The sequence below is a fragment of the Vidua macroura genome, chromosome 10 (genome assembly GCF_024509145.1).
Source record: "Vidua macroura isolate BioBank_ID:100142 chromosome 10, ASM2450914v1, whole genome shotgun sequence".
Taxonomy (NCBI): Eukaryota; Metazoa; Chordata; class Aves; order Passeriformes; family Viduidae; genus Vidua; species Vidua macroura.
In genome coordinates this window covers 8,333,593-8,348,655 of record NC_071580.1, presented here as the reverse complement: position 1 = coordinate 8,348,655, position 15,063 = coordinate 8,333,593, and the positions used below count along the sequence as shown (strand labels likewise).

Here is a 15,063-nt window from a genome sequence, read left to right as displayed (position 1 = left end):
GATTATCAGATCTTATGAGCAGGGACTGTGCACAGCAGCAGAGGGCTTTTCTGTACAGTTGCAGCCTCCCAGTGCCACTGCCAGACGTGTGAGTAATTGGTTGAGCAGCTCTGCAGAGCAGTCTCCTTGCACCGTCCAAGCTGAAATGCAGAAGTAAAAAAATTCATTCTCAGAGATGAAAAATCATAAAACCATAAGCCTGAAAGGAACCAAAAATCATGAAGAAAAACCTATTCTCAAAGAAAAATTCTTTGTGAACATATCTGGCATGCTCATTAAGAGTCATTCTGTGATCTTGCAATGTGCTTCTGGGATCTTTTCTCTTCATTGTTGCTTGTAAGACAGCTTTAAATTAATGATAAGGAAGCCATTCAGGGCATGGGCTGTACTGAGGTTCACAGCTTTCATTCTGAATGAGAGATTAAAGTAAACTGATATTGAAGGCAAGGAGGGAGAAACAAACACAGTCAGTAAGCCTATAAAAGTCTTAGCCAATTGCAATGGTGAACATCCTGCTGGCGAGGGTGACCTTGAATGAACTAAGTGGGATAAAGTCACCAGGCTGGACTGACAGCTGAAGAATCAGGCTGGATTCCAGCAAACAGAGAGCAGATTCCTGACAAGAGTCTCCTGAGCTGTGGCAATGGCTTCTCGGTGTCGGAAATGTGGACAACAGGTACCCAGGAATCTGCCTTTCACTGCTGTCCGGATAACAGAAGGAGAAATGAAATGTTATCATGATTTTATAGGAGAATGCATTAGACTGGAGCGCATGGCAAAGAAAGGTATGTGTAACATCTTTAAACAAAATAGCATCTTCTCGTAGTGGTAATTGCATTGCATCCCTAGGCAATTTGCAAAAAGAGATTATATTCTTAATGCTTTCTCTGAGGAGTCAGTGATAATTAAAGGCAACTGGCTGGATTTGGGTATTACCTCAGGTGTGACTGCAGCTTTTGACTTGGCTGTTTATTTCTGGGATATTTGCAGTGATTTGACCTAAAGGAGGTTAAAATTAATGTTAGACTTATTCTGAATAAATATTTATTTCATTCAGGTGTTAGACACTGAGTTTTCTGTGTATGTCAGGAGTAGGTATCTGTTGTGCATGGAAAATACTTTTTAAAAATAAATGTAAAGAGCTGGAGCAGTCTGTGTCATGACCCAGCCTATCCTGTCACCCTGTGCTCCTAAATTCCTATGTAGAATGTCAATATCTTCCTCTCTGTAAAGATTTTTTTTTTTTAATTCGGAAAGTAGCACAATAGAGCTTTTTGTGCTCTGTGTGAGTCAGCCCAGGTACAGGGCAGTATTCCACTCTCAGGTGGTTGCTAGTATAAGCTACTGGTACCTAGCAATTTGTGCTAACTGCATGCTAACTCTGAAGTGGAGTGATGCAGTTTGAAATCTAGGCTGCTGACTGTCTGTTGACATATCAAGACTGCTGAATCATAGAACACTTTTTCTCTGTGTCATTGAGAGGAAGATTTTTCAAAGAGCCCCCCTTCATTTGCCCTGTTTACTTGAATAAATATGTAGTAAACCTCAAATCCAGAAATTTACAACGTGTTCACTAGTGCATGATGAAGATTCCCACAAGCAAGCAATATGATTGTACTTGGAAGTTAAATTGTTTATTATGATTTAATTAGTCTTCAGCAAAGAGAGTTGCATTTGATCTGCTAAATCGAGAATATTCTGTAGAAAAAGAGGTAGACCAGAAGCAGGGTATCAGCTGCAGCCACTGCTCACAAACTGGGCTTTGCAGATGCTTTCTTTAATAGGGCTCTAATGCACAATGTCAGGGTTTGAAAACTGCAAAGCCAGTCCATTGTACCTCTGCTTCTGTGAGTGATCTATCCATGCTGATCTTTGGGCTCAGTGCCTACCTATGCATTGTTGTATTTGGCTGACCTTTCAGTAACACTGATGTTTCCAGTTGCCCTCTTTGTACTGAGGCATTCCGAGTTCAGCACAGCAGGGCAGAAATGTCTGGTATCCAGTAAAAGACAGTGGATTCATTGAAGTTCCTTCCTGAATGTTTGATCAGGTTGCTTATAGCTTTGTGGGCCTGTGGACCTGCTGGAGGCAGAGCTCAGACATCTGCTGCTCTTTTTTCTTCCTGTAGTAGAGAGGGGAAGAGACTAGTAAGGGCTTTGCCATGGTTACTGTTCCCAGGGAAACACCTTCTCTTGCTCTCATGTTGAGAGACTGCCTGGGATAGTATTATGGGTGGAAGTCCCTTGGAAAATAATTTTTTGCTAGGGAACAGAGAGCACGTCAGATCAGCCTGAGCCTGTTGTCGTTTTGTGAGGCAGAAAACATCTTCGCTGCTTTAGTATTAATTCTGCCAGTATTAAATTCTGCTATAGGGGCAGAAGTTCAGTTATTGCTGAGGACAAGGTGCCTTCAGCAGCAGGTATTGGAGCTGTCTGAGTTGTGAGAACACACTGGGGCAGCTCTGTGTGTGGTGACAGTTTTAGAAGGGGGCTAAGGAGCTGGCAAGGTGGCACAGGAATTCATAACAACACTGCGTGGGTTGTTTTCTCCTGCTCTGAACTGACTCTGACCTTGTACTCATCGTGGGGTTTTTTTTGGCCTGTGTTTTCTTATTTGTAAAGTAGGAGTGGGAATTACCTGCCTCCATAAAAAGTGGAACCTGATGATGTGGTTATGACTACTTCATATTACTACTTTGATGACTAGACCAGTTTCCCTTACTTGTCTGTGCTGTATAAACACAGAGGCAGAAAGATTATCTGTCCCAGAGAACTTGGATTCTGTCTGCCCCCCCTAGTCCTACAAGCAAAGACTCATTGACTGCCTTTTTCTTGGACTTTCTCTGAACATAGTGGCAATGCAGGATCCCTGGGGCATGTTCTGACTTACCATTTTAGGGGGAGTACCCTTTCTGCAGTTTAAAGATCAAGCTGGAGTGTTACTAAGGTCCAATTGGCTGATGTTTACTTAGTACTTCAAGTACTCCAAAATATGGAGCAATTTTCACCTTGTCCATCCCCAAGACATACATACAGACCATGCCTGTGGAGCCTTTTGAATATTCTGTGGCAATTTTATCTTGTATATTAGATATCATAATGAGACTATATGGAAGGTAACTTATATGCAGGTAACTACAGCAGAAATAGAGGCCACATGCTTGCAGTGGTCTGCAGGTTACCTGACTTCTATCAGCGGTACCCCACAGCAGGCAGTGTTGTGCCAAGCCATTCCAGTTCCTCTGTTCCAGTTCCAGTCTGATCTTCCATATTCCTGGATAATGCAAGTTTCAAGGCTTTCTTTGAATCAGTGTGATTTGTTCTGATGAGTGGTTAGAAGTATGGTTGTAGGCTTCTGTTCAGGTAAAGGGATAAAAATAGTGAATGCTCACAAAAAGGAAGTGCTGCTGTGAGGGGCCAGCTAAAGGGCAGTTTCCTTATTGGGCACGTGATGCCTGCTCAGAGCTCCACAGCCCTGGCTCCCTGCAACAGGCTGTATGAGCTGCCTACAGGGCCCTCTGGGGTCTGGTGTACAAATGGTGCTATTTTAAATACCACTATGTGACCTTGAGACTCTGGAAGCTGCAGCCCCAAGGTGCTGGTTATGGCACAGCTATGAGAACCAAAGGGAAGGAGCCCCCAGAAAGCCAGGCAGAGATGTGGCAGGGACCCCAGTCCAGGGCTGATCATTGTTGGAGTGCCCTCAGTTCCTCATGAAACAGATACTGAGGCTGAAAGCAAAGCATAGCCTCTTGCCATGAAATGCAGCATTCTTGCACAGTGGCTCACATGTCTTTTCAGCACAGACCTGACTATGTCACCCTGCTGCTGGTGAACACCTTTAATGCTTGAGGACATCTCTTGCCAAACTGGCCTCTTTGTCCCCAGATGCTCCGTTAGCCTCTCTCTTGTTACGATGCTCAAGTCCTCCAAGGGGATCATACACCTACGGGGGTTTTACATGGATGAATGATCCTGTGCTGGCTATGGCTGTGTCTCTGCATGCTGTGGAGCTTGGGGCTGCAAGGGGATTTTCTATTTTTAGGGGAATAAATGTGTGTTTTTCATCTGCGCTCAAGGCTGGTGGCTGCTTAAATCAGGGTAGTGAATCTGCAGACACTAAGGAGTTTGCAGTTTATTACTGAAGCTTTTCAGGATTTTGCTGTTTCTGCAAAACCAGGCAAGAGGCTCCTTGCCAGTAGGATGGGGGCCTGTCTGTTATGCTAGCAGTGTTTCTGCTTTTGTCCTGTGTAGGACAGAGGAATGCTGCAGTTTTGTCTGCCCAGCAATCATGGGAGGTTGTTCTCAGTCCTACTGCTGTGTCTCTCTTACTGCTGGAGTTGAAAACCAATTCTTCGGATCCATCTGTTCAGGGAGGAAAAGGGACTCAAGTACTGGAGCGGTTAAGGAATATGGTGCTATCTCTGGAAGGAAATCCCATCTGAAATGAATTGAGACTGAAATTTGTTGGACTTTTTGGAGCTTCTCCACCTTTAGTAGTAAAATAAATGAGAAATGCTTTCCTTTCTTAAATGACTGACCTTTCCACAAAGGTACTGGTTACTGGAGAAAATGACTATTTCATGTGAAGACCAAAATCTGAAGTATAAGTGGAAGGTATTTCTAAATCTCTTGAGACTCAGTCAGAGTGGCTCCTTGTGTATTGCTCAAAATTGTTCTGGTTCTATTTGCATTCAGTATTTCTTCTTCTCTTTAATAAAAAATGCTACTTTGGGGACCTGGGATAACTTTTTTCAGCTGGCTCTCATTGCATATAGCATAGCTGAAATAAAATATTCTGTTTTCCATAGAGGTTTTTCTGAAAAAAGATTATTATCTTAGATGCTTGTGTTTCTTTTTACCTGTTCCATTAATATGCAGTGTGCTCTGCTGTGGTTGAGAAATACTAAACCCCTGTTTACCTAATCAGAAAAATCCAGACAATTATGAGAGAAATAGGGAAGGCACAGCTTGATTTTCATTTAAAAGAATTCTGAGAGAGATGTAGTACTGCAAAGATCAAGAGAACAAATTCTCAGAGGGCAAGTTAGAGCAGAGGCCTTGTGGGTATTTATGTTTTTCCCTTTCTCCCATGATACCAGAACAAGAAACAACTCAGTGAAATGGAAAAGCATTAAACATGGATAGACAGATTGCTATAATTGGCAATGTTTTGTTAACTTGTGGGACTTATTACCACAATATAATAGCCCAGTTTGCTTTTCTTTATTACCTAAATTGTAGTGTAAACTGCCTGGGGAGAAGATTTCAGGGGAGAGTGGTGCTGAGTATGCTGGGAGGTTGGAGAGTGCCTGTGCAGAGCTCTCACCCTGATTATGCCCACAGAGCTTATTCTCCAAATTCAGCCAGTTCTGCTGCTTCAAACCTCACTCAAAGACCCAATTCTGCTGTGCTAATGTATTGATTTTTTAATACAAATTGTACTGCAGCTTTATTACCTGAATCTTGCTATGGATTAGCCTGACCAGTGAGTTTTCTATGACATGGACTTTCCTTCTTCACCACCTGCACATTATCTACCAGAGATACTCAGGATCAAGTATAAGGGAATGATAAATAAATGCTTGTTTGGAGCAGCCCAGCTATATATGAATATTTGGACTATGCCATGTGTCTTATTGCACAAATTTCTAATCCTATTAGTTAATTCAATTTTTCAAGGGAAAAAAAATCCTCCAAGCTCTTACAACAGACAAGAATTATTGACCAAGCATTTTTTTTTTCCTCCTTTTTCTAAGCTGGAATATCCCAACATCTTTGCTTTGCACAGAGTCAATGCCTTATTTATATTCAGAACCTGTGCCTATGAGTCATTATATTGGGGATTGCTCAGTTTAGGCTACTTGTCTAAACTCCTGAGTCACACATTGAGACAGTGTGCTTCTGGGGATGCCTCTGAGGAGGTCTACAGGAGTGAAGACCTGATTTTTAAATTGGGATACTGTTAATTAGTAAGGTCATTGTTTGCTAGCATTGGGAAAAACTAAGGGGGAATGAGAAGGGGTAAAGGGATACTCTGTTCCATTTACCCTTGACTTTACCACTAGACTCAAAAAGTGACATGTGTCAGAGAATGGATGAAATGGGGGGCAACTTAAATTTTCAAGTCAAAAGCACAATAAAAATCAGTGGGCTGTAAGTCATAGTGGGAGCTGTGAAACACAAGCCAGTTTCTTTGTGTTAGGCCTTCTCTAGAGGAAACAGTGGATTTGCAGTTGCCTGAAGTCTTTAACATAAGATTAAAGAGCTTTCTAAAATGCTGGTTTAATCCAATTTCCATGAACGTCTTGTGTGTTCAACAAGTCAAACACAATGAACCTAGTGGTCCTCTTTGGCCCTGCAGTCAAAGAATCTGGGATGATGATCTCTGAGTTAGAGGCACTTGGGTATGAGCCATTCCTTGTCATGCTTTTGGAGGCCCACACCCACAGGCATGAACACATGAACATGTGGAAACAGATGCTGACATGGTGCAACTTATTTCCATGAAACTGGGGTATATTGTAGCTATTGTAGCCAGAGACGATAAGTCCTTGAATATTATTTTATTTTTTTTTTTTTCAAGTTAACTTAAATGTGTAGTACAGTTGCTTCCCAGTAAGAAAAACTGAAATGTCGGTATTACCCTATTCTATGGGTTGTATGTTGGTGAGACAATATTTGGATAGTACAAAATATTATTCTGCTGAGAGAGGCACAACTAAGCCTTTTAAGCTTGGCAAAAACATTTTGCTGGTGCATACTGAAATCACCTGTACTAATTACCCAAATGAAAAGATGTCTGACTTGTAAATTTAGCTTATGAAACTTAAAGTACTCCCCGAGGAGAATGTAGTGGCCTGAGAGGAATTTCTTGGTGCCACTTCCATGGTGAGTTCATTCCTCTCCTTATATCCTGAATCCACATTAGGTTAGTAATTTACATTCACTTGCAGAGTAACATTTCATCGTCTAACTCCACGGCTGGATCTGCTACTTCTGCAGCATCTCTGTGCACAGGGTTATAGTGCTTTTTAGACTGTAATCATCTGGCACATTTATCAGCCACTGGGACCGATGTGACGCTTGTCCCTCTGTGTCGCAGGGAGGCCAATCCCGGCAGGAAGGTGACGGATGGTGCCAAGAGGGGGCAGCGCGCTACCCCACACCTGGCTGGGCACCCAGCTGTGCACCGGCTCTGCTGCTGTCTCGGCTGCCCCGGGGCCGGGCTGGGCTCGGTGGCTAACAGGGCTGTGGTCAGTTCGCTCTGCAGAAGCAGAGCTGGAGGGGAAGCTCCCAGGAGAACAAAACGTGTCTGGAATGGGAGACAGATTTTGTACATTGGTTACACGTGGACATTTATACAGGCAGCAGAGAGTAACATTACCCACCCACTACAGCTGGTGAATTCTCTTGTTTGGCAGGCAGTGTAAGGGAGGCTGGAAAAGGAAGTGCAGTGTAAAATCCATGCATCTTTCCAGTCTCTTGATGTACCTTTATCCACCAAGTAGTGTCTGTCTGTAAAGCTACAGGTGTCATAAGCTCTCAGGTGTATCTTGTACCAAGCATGGTGATGCTCTGCTTAGATCTAGCATTTATTTGTACCTACACAGAAAATCCTGTTAGTTTTCTCATGCTATACTATAAGTGTTGTCATAGTTTGTGTTGGTTAGCTGATGGGAGAAGGAAAGAAATACCTGGTGTATTATCCTTAAGACAGATCCACTGTCCAGTAGCCTGTCTATACAAAAAACTCTGGTCTGCTCCTCAATTTACTGAGGGGGAAAACTGAGGTTGACTGATGACCTGGATTCCTATCCCTGTGCCTCAATTTCCCTATCTATAAAATGAATGACACTTGTCTTTTTGGAGCCTGAAGAAGCAGAACAAACAGGATATTACCATTGCATCACACATCCTAGGGGACAGCTACTGTAGCCTGAGTAAAGAGTGACTTGTATCTAAAGCCACTGAGCTGCTGGGGGTTGTGGCAGTAAAGGGACAGTAAATTTTATGAGTTAACCTAATGTTAATGTTGCTTCCCAGTGTTGCTTCAGATTGCTATAGATGTGATGTCACCTTCATCAAGCCACATGTGTACTCCCTTCATGCACTGAAAGCCTGTGTTCTGAAGTATTCATTGAACTAAATATGTAAAAGTGATTATTCCACTGTTCAAAACCCGAGGTCATGTTTCCTACCAAATTCATAAGCCTCATGCAGTCTTCTTTGTCTTTAAATAACAGCACTATGTTCTGATGTGTGGCTGTGCCTTTGGGATAGTACTCCAGACAGCTATTCACAGCAGCACTGCTGGTTTCCCTTGGCCCCGAATACCCTACTATTTAAGGTTATTTTAATGAAAGCCTTTCCATGCCTTAGTCTGAGCAAGTGAATCTGTTTTGTTGTTTGTTGGGCTGTGCCTTTATTGTTTGTGCCAAGCTGTGAATGCCTCCGAAGTGTCCCTTTGGAGGGGCCTGCGTGGAGAGCTGTCCGGGCGGGGAGAGGCAGCTGCAGGTCGGGCAGGGTTGAACCTGGCCGTGGTGCGAGTCAGAGGTCTCTGCTGTGGTTTGTCCTGAAGCTGTTCCTAAGCAATTTGTGCAGACTCCTCCAGCAGAGCGTCAGCACTTGGGTGCACCGTTGGTTGGATCCAGGATTGCTTGCACGGAGTGCTGCCTCTCTCCATCCCTCCCTCCCCACGCTGTGCCTCGGTGACCTCATTGCCACAGCGGGACTGCGAGGAGCCGGGTGCCTCACCAGGGAGGGTTCGTGAGTGGCTGCAGGGGCTGCAGGGGAGCCAGCGCTCTTTGCGGTGTCTTTCTGTTGCTTTTTCTGGGGGCTTCTGAACTGAGCTGCTGGTGACAGCTTGGAGAAGGCTGCAGGAGGGTGGCTGGGAGCTGTCCTGGGCAGAGGTCGGCTGTGAGCAGTGTTTGTCCCGGAGATACACTCAGAGCGCTGCTGGCAGCAGTGGGGGCTGCTGTGGCTCACTGTTTGTCTCCAATACAGTAACCAGGGAAATATTTTTGAGCTAACTGGCCTCTGTTCAGCAATGAGCAAGCAACCAGCCCTTCAACTCCTGAGCGCAGAAATTATGTGAATAGGCTCTGAAATTATTTTGCTAGATGCAATAGTTCAGTGGCTAGAATTTTTCTAAGATACAGTTTCAGCTATGAAACTGTCTGCTGGCAAGCTCTGGGAGAAAGGAATGAAGTCTGCAGTACAGTCTGCTGTATCTCTTGATTAGCTCAGTGTCCAGGCATTGTAGTGAGCATATTTTAGCTTTGCAGTTTGCTTTTGTGGCTTTTGTTATTCATGATGGTTTTTAACATGACATTATGGAAATGTTCTTTTCTTCTATTCTCTGAGCAGGAATTTGCGTTCTAGCAATCCAGCATTGTTGTGAATGACAGATTTTGGGAAGAAGATGAATTAACTTTTCTCTGGCAAAACTCAGTTTTTACTACTGAGGCACTAGGCAAGAGGCTGTCCCAGGCTGCTATAAATCTGGATTTATTTCTTGAATACTGAGATGAGACCTTTGCCTTTAATGCCTTTTTTTAGGGAAGTTTCAGTTTTGTGGACAGTAGGATGTAGCATCCCCCCACCAGGGGGTGGTTTGTGAAATCAAGCAATATCTTGCTGAGCAGATGTTTCTTTAGATCTTTTCTTATGGATTATGGATAATTCATAATGTAGAGTGAAGATTTATTAATAATTTCTTATCTATCTCTTATGATTTTACAGCAGTATTATAAGAAGCATCTTCATAATAGGCTAGGGTATGAACTGAACTGAACAGTGGAGAGTGCTTTGAGTATTTTATATTAGTTTGTAAATTTAGCATTGATGGGAATTATTGATGGAGAATTCCTAAATGTGTGCATAAATGTATGGTGTGTTCTGACAGTAAATAGTCATTGAAATCCTTGAAGTGTGACTGTAAGTATAAATTTGTACACACCAATGTATTTTTGCAGAATGTACCAACAGTAAATCAAAATGACGGTTTACCTATGCAGAAGAAAGCTTTAAATTTTTTTTTTTTAATTTTCCAATCAATTTTAGGACTTCTTTAAAAACAAACAAAAAATCTCTGTCAAACAAGAACATCCAAAGACTGTTTTTGAAGATGTGGTTAAATGTAAAAAGCAGCAAAATCTGTTTCTTCATCCAAGGAAGTATATTCCAAAATATTTTGACATGGGCTTAGAAAGCTGACATCATGCCTAGAGGGTGCATTTCCATTTGGGAGGGCAAGATTTCAATTTTATATATGAACAGCTCTACTTTTTCCCCTTATAAGTCAACCACAATAGGCTCCTAATGTGTACTGTGCCTGCCTGTAAAAACAACATATTAAAGTCTGTAACTACTCCTGGAGCACAGGAAAACACAGCCTCTAAACAGGTCTTTTCAATCTGTGACCTCTTCACTCTTGCAATTTTATGTTGAAATAAGTAAATTTAGTGAATGAGATTAATTGAAAAATGCAGTGATCCAAAGAATTTGAACAGTCTTTCCTGAAAGACTTAAAATCAGCAGAAATATGTGCCTGCAGAGCCAGGCTCAGGTAAAGCTGTACCTCCATCATTAGGTTGCACAGAATGCCTTGGAAATACCAGTCATGACTCAGTGTGATGACAGGAGAAAACTTCAGAGCAGATCTGCTGTGTGATAGAAAATCACATCAAGCACCAGTTCAGCTTCTGCCCAGGTAGACACTGGGATGCACAGGTTTTTGAGCTCTTCAGAGAAAGGTGCATTTCTAACCTTTCATGGAGATTGTTTGGGAAAGTTTGCAAGGCAATTCCTTCCACACCATGGCTTCAGTCTGTCCCCTTCTCGAGGGACTGGAACATGCTGGCAGTGCATCACTCAAGACAGAGTCTTGCTCCTAACCTTGCTTCTCCAGATTTCTACTGCCTTAGTGTACACAAAACTGGGTTGCTGTTGTAACTAAAAATCGACCAACTTAAACAGATACTTCCAAACATGACCAAGAGTTACTTTAATATTTTAGCAGGATCTTCAGTCTTTGGGAGATGGCTACCAAACTTTGCTATGAAACTTGGCTTTAATGAGAAGAGAAATTGCATTAAAACAAATGCTCTTTGTGGGTTTTACAGTCGTGTTTGGTGAACTGAGAGAAAAGTTGATACCAGTCCACTATGCTTCATTTTGGCTTTTGATCTAAGCTGACCTAAGTCTGATTCTCTCCTGGAAGGGTAGTCCTGGCTTTGCCACCCCCTACCCCTCCTATACATTACCAGCAATTGAACCCTTCAAGCAGCTTTGCAGAGAACTAACCCAGATCAGAAGCAATCACTAAGGAAATTTACAGTACAATTACAATTTACAACGTTATTTACAATAGCATTACTCCTGCCTTAGCTTTCAGTTGACTCAACATGGGTTAGCAAAAAAAGAGGCGGCAGAAGAGAAAGGATGAGATTTCCCTTCTGTTTATAGCTAGATTTTTAGTTCCTCTTTAGAACAATTGGTAGCACAGCAGCTTGTATCAGTAACTGACCCGTTTGTCTGCCTGGGCTGAGAGAATAAACAAACCTTTTCAGAAAGTAAACAAAGGGCACAAATGGTGAGAAAGAAAAATAAATAGAAATTTAAAAAAGGATTCCAAACTAAGAGATTCTTTATCTGATGTAATAACCTTGAAGTTCTTTTTGACCTTCAAAAGGGAAATGTTTTGCTTAAGGACTTGAACTGGGAATTCTGGTGGGAATATTTTCAAATCCTTTAGGCTTCTTAAACCTTATCAGTCAAATGTGCAAATTTGTTTCCTTAGTGTGTTTAATTCTTGAAAACTTAGCTCTGCTAGACTTTGCTGTTGTTGGTGGCAAGCAAAGGAGACTCAGGACCTGGGAGAAGTTCTGGACTGTAGGAATTCTGCAACTTTCAAACTTTGGATTTGCCTTTTGGTACTTTCTAAGGAGCATAAGAACACATAATGTACGGTGTCCTTTCATGTTCTTAAAATGAAATATCTGGCCAAGAAATATCTGGCTTCATGCTTAACCCTGTCTGACCCTTTTTCATCACATCAGCAATCTGATTTTTCTCCAAAAAATTACGAAAGCTCTGAGCATAACTTTTGACAGAGCTTTCACAAAGTAGAAGTAGGCTGATGTACTCTACTATTTCAGAAAAGAATTCTTTCACTCTCAGCTGTCTTCTTTCCCCGTGAATTACATATTAGGCTGTCATTAAGAAGACATGAACTTTACTCTGGAAATTTTTAGCCCATTATTCCATGAGTAGTGACTTCAGATGGGGGATTGGAGCCATCCTCTCCTGCAGTCAGCAGAAGGCCGGGCAGTTGTAGCCTTCAGCCACTTAGAAACAAAGAAGCCCCAGTGTCCTGGTGTGGCTGGTGGCCTTTAGTTGTCCTTGGTGGAGCAACAGGCACTGCTGTGTCAATCTGCTCGTGCAGTCCAGTCCCTCACTCCAGCAGGTCACCTTTCCAGTGCTGTTGGAAACAACTGGTTGCCATTAGCATGTAAACTAGTTTGTGTCTGCTCTGAGAAGAGAGGAAAGAACAAGGGGATATTCTTTGTTGCTTTTAACCATCTGCTGTTGGTGTAGCTCCTCCAGACCTGCTGTGGGAGCACATAGAGCTGGGTGAGACGCAGAAAAAGCAAGTGTGTGTCTGCAAGCCCAAGCAGGTTCCATTATTGAATGAGGAATTATGAACCATAACTGTATGGCTTTCCCCTTGAGGATCAGATAGCACAGTTGCAGTGAGCCTCCCTGGAGAGCTGGGAAGGAGGAGAAGCTGTGCCAGACAGATGGCTGTAGTAATTGCTTTTCTTTTTCTCCCCCTTGGTAGAAAACCTTGGGAAGCAAAACTGTAAGGCCTAATTCTTCTGCATTGAAACTGGCCTCTGCTAGGAACAGAATTTATAGCAGTTTAAGAGGAGAACCAAGAATAGATGAACTGACTTGTTTCTTTTATTTTTTTTCCTCTTTTGTCACATCCTTATTCATATTTAAATTTTCCTGACAAATTCAATTAATTCAAGTAATGAAGAAGTGTGTGGTATATGTAAATGTTCATCTTTGATGACCTGTGTCATTGGCATTGTTTCATTGTAACACCAAACAATTAAATTAAATTTTTCTTTTTTAAATTTCAGAGGCTGGGAATAACTGCCTCTTAAAAAAAAAAAAAAAAAAAAAAAAAAAAAAAAAAAAAAAAAGGAAGACCACAAGAGCACTAAGAGCAATCACACAGAAGGTGGGAAATATCTGAGTCAGGTTTACCAAAATAAATATGTTGCAGACACTTGGCAGACAACTTTATCTGACTTCAGCTGTATGTTTTGATAAGATCTTGAGTTGCATGCCTATACAGATACAGATTTTATCAGAGGACAGTACTCTCTTTTATCAGAGACAGTACTCTCATTGGACCAGGAGCTGTCCAATGTCCTCTGTAGATATTAGCAAGGGGTGCTATGAAACAAGATAGTTTTCAAGTTTCTGCAGCTTTTCAGCTTCCTGGAACCTTCCCATTGACCCCATGGAGTGTTAAAATGTGCCTAACATGAATAAGTTTTTCTGAAGTGTCCATGAACCTGTAGCTGTCAGTTCAATACCAGTTCATGTCGCCCTGAAGAAAGGGTTTCTCAGCTGGAATATCAGTCCCACAGAAAAATGGTACCTTGCTTCTATCCAGGTGGGTGAGCAGCATTTCCTGCTGCCTTCTGGCTTGCAGTACAGACCAGAGAGCTTCAGAGCTTCTGAGAGCTTCTTCAGAGCTTCTTCAGGGATAAAGCTAGTGGCAGATATAAATGATTAATGCTCACTGGTGCTAGGTAAATGTCATCTTTTTGAAACAAACCTAGACTTGTGTCTTTTTGTTTGCTTAATAAGATTTTTTTTCAAGCTTTTCTTCTAGTCAAAGATTAAAAATTTCCTCCAGCAGCCCCAGGTAATCAATCATGTTTCCAAGGACTGGGACTTCTACTGCAAGGTCTGTGCTGTGGTGGTGCTACAAATTCTTCCATGTTGGGGAGTGACTACCTTTAAGCACTGTCCTAGAGGAGGATACAAATGGGCAAACAGGACCTTGAGTGCTGTTGGCTACAGCTGCTGACATTTCATAGCTACATGATCTGATGTGCTGTTTGGGCTCATGAGGCACCTTCCCTTGTTTTCTCAGATTTTCTGAGTCTCCTGCTGGTTTCTTCTGCTCCAATTGCTTTTCCCAGCATGTCAGTGTGTGAACTGTCCTGACTAATTGAATGTGTGATTCCTAGTCACTGTATGTGTTTTGTACCACCTTTCTTGTCATCTGAACATCTCCTCCTGAGTGTGGGTTTTACAGCAATCCCATGTGGTTCGTCTTGCCCAGACAGGGGATTTGAAGAGAGCTAACTGGCACTCTGCAGTTTTTGTTTCTTTTGCTTCATCTTATCCTTAAATCACAAAAATCTTTTGAAATAAAAAGGATATTTAGAAACCAGAAACCAAGCTATGTTAAGAGCAAGGTAAGAAAGCTAAATAGGGGCTGGGTGGATGGTGAAATTTCTGTTTTGCTCAAGACTGGTTGATATTAATGATGTCTTCACATTGGCAAACACCAAACACAAACTAAACTACTGGCAGGTTTGTTACCCTGGAGGGCTGGACAAGTCTCTGAGAGGTGAGAGATGGTAGCACCTTTTCTAGTTAACTTTCCATTTCTGTTGAAAATTCTCGTGTGATTCTGTCATCCATTGTAGAAACATTTTTTTTCTATTTTTGCAGCTGTTTGGCATAATCTCAGTCCTGGTCAAATCTGAGTGTACCTGACCATCTGTGGGACTGCACAGATATCACAATAACTTTTCACCTTCTGGATGAAATCAACAGAATTTCCTTCAATGGGTGATGCTCTGAGGTTTCTTGGTTCTCAGAATCCAAGCTTTGTTTAAATTATTAATTTGATCTTCCTTTCCCGTACTTCTATGTTGACTGGTTTTTGTTACAATCAGCTACAGTCACTAGTTTCTTTCTTCGGCCTTCATCTTGCTGCCAACATTTGTTTTGAAAAGGGCAAATCTGT

At 42.1% G+C, this 15,063-nt stretch overlaps 1 protein-coding gene across 1 annotated transcript in view; it reads left to right on the top strand.

Moving 5' to 3' along the window:
- The first annotated feature begins 643 nt into the window (after positions 1-643).
- The window catches only part of MCF2L2 (MCF.2 cell line derived transforming sequence-like 2), a 137,052-nt gene continuing 122,632 nt past the window's right edge, over positions 644-15,063 (top strand). Inside the window, exon 1 of the mRNA XM_053986444.1 lies at positions 644-785. Coding sequence (XP_053842419.1) covers positions 644-785 — 142 coding nt within the window. The remainder of the gene's footprint in view (positions 786-15,063) is intronic.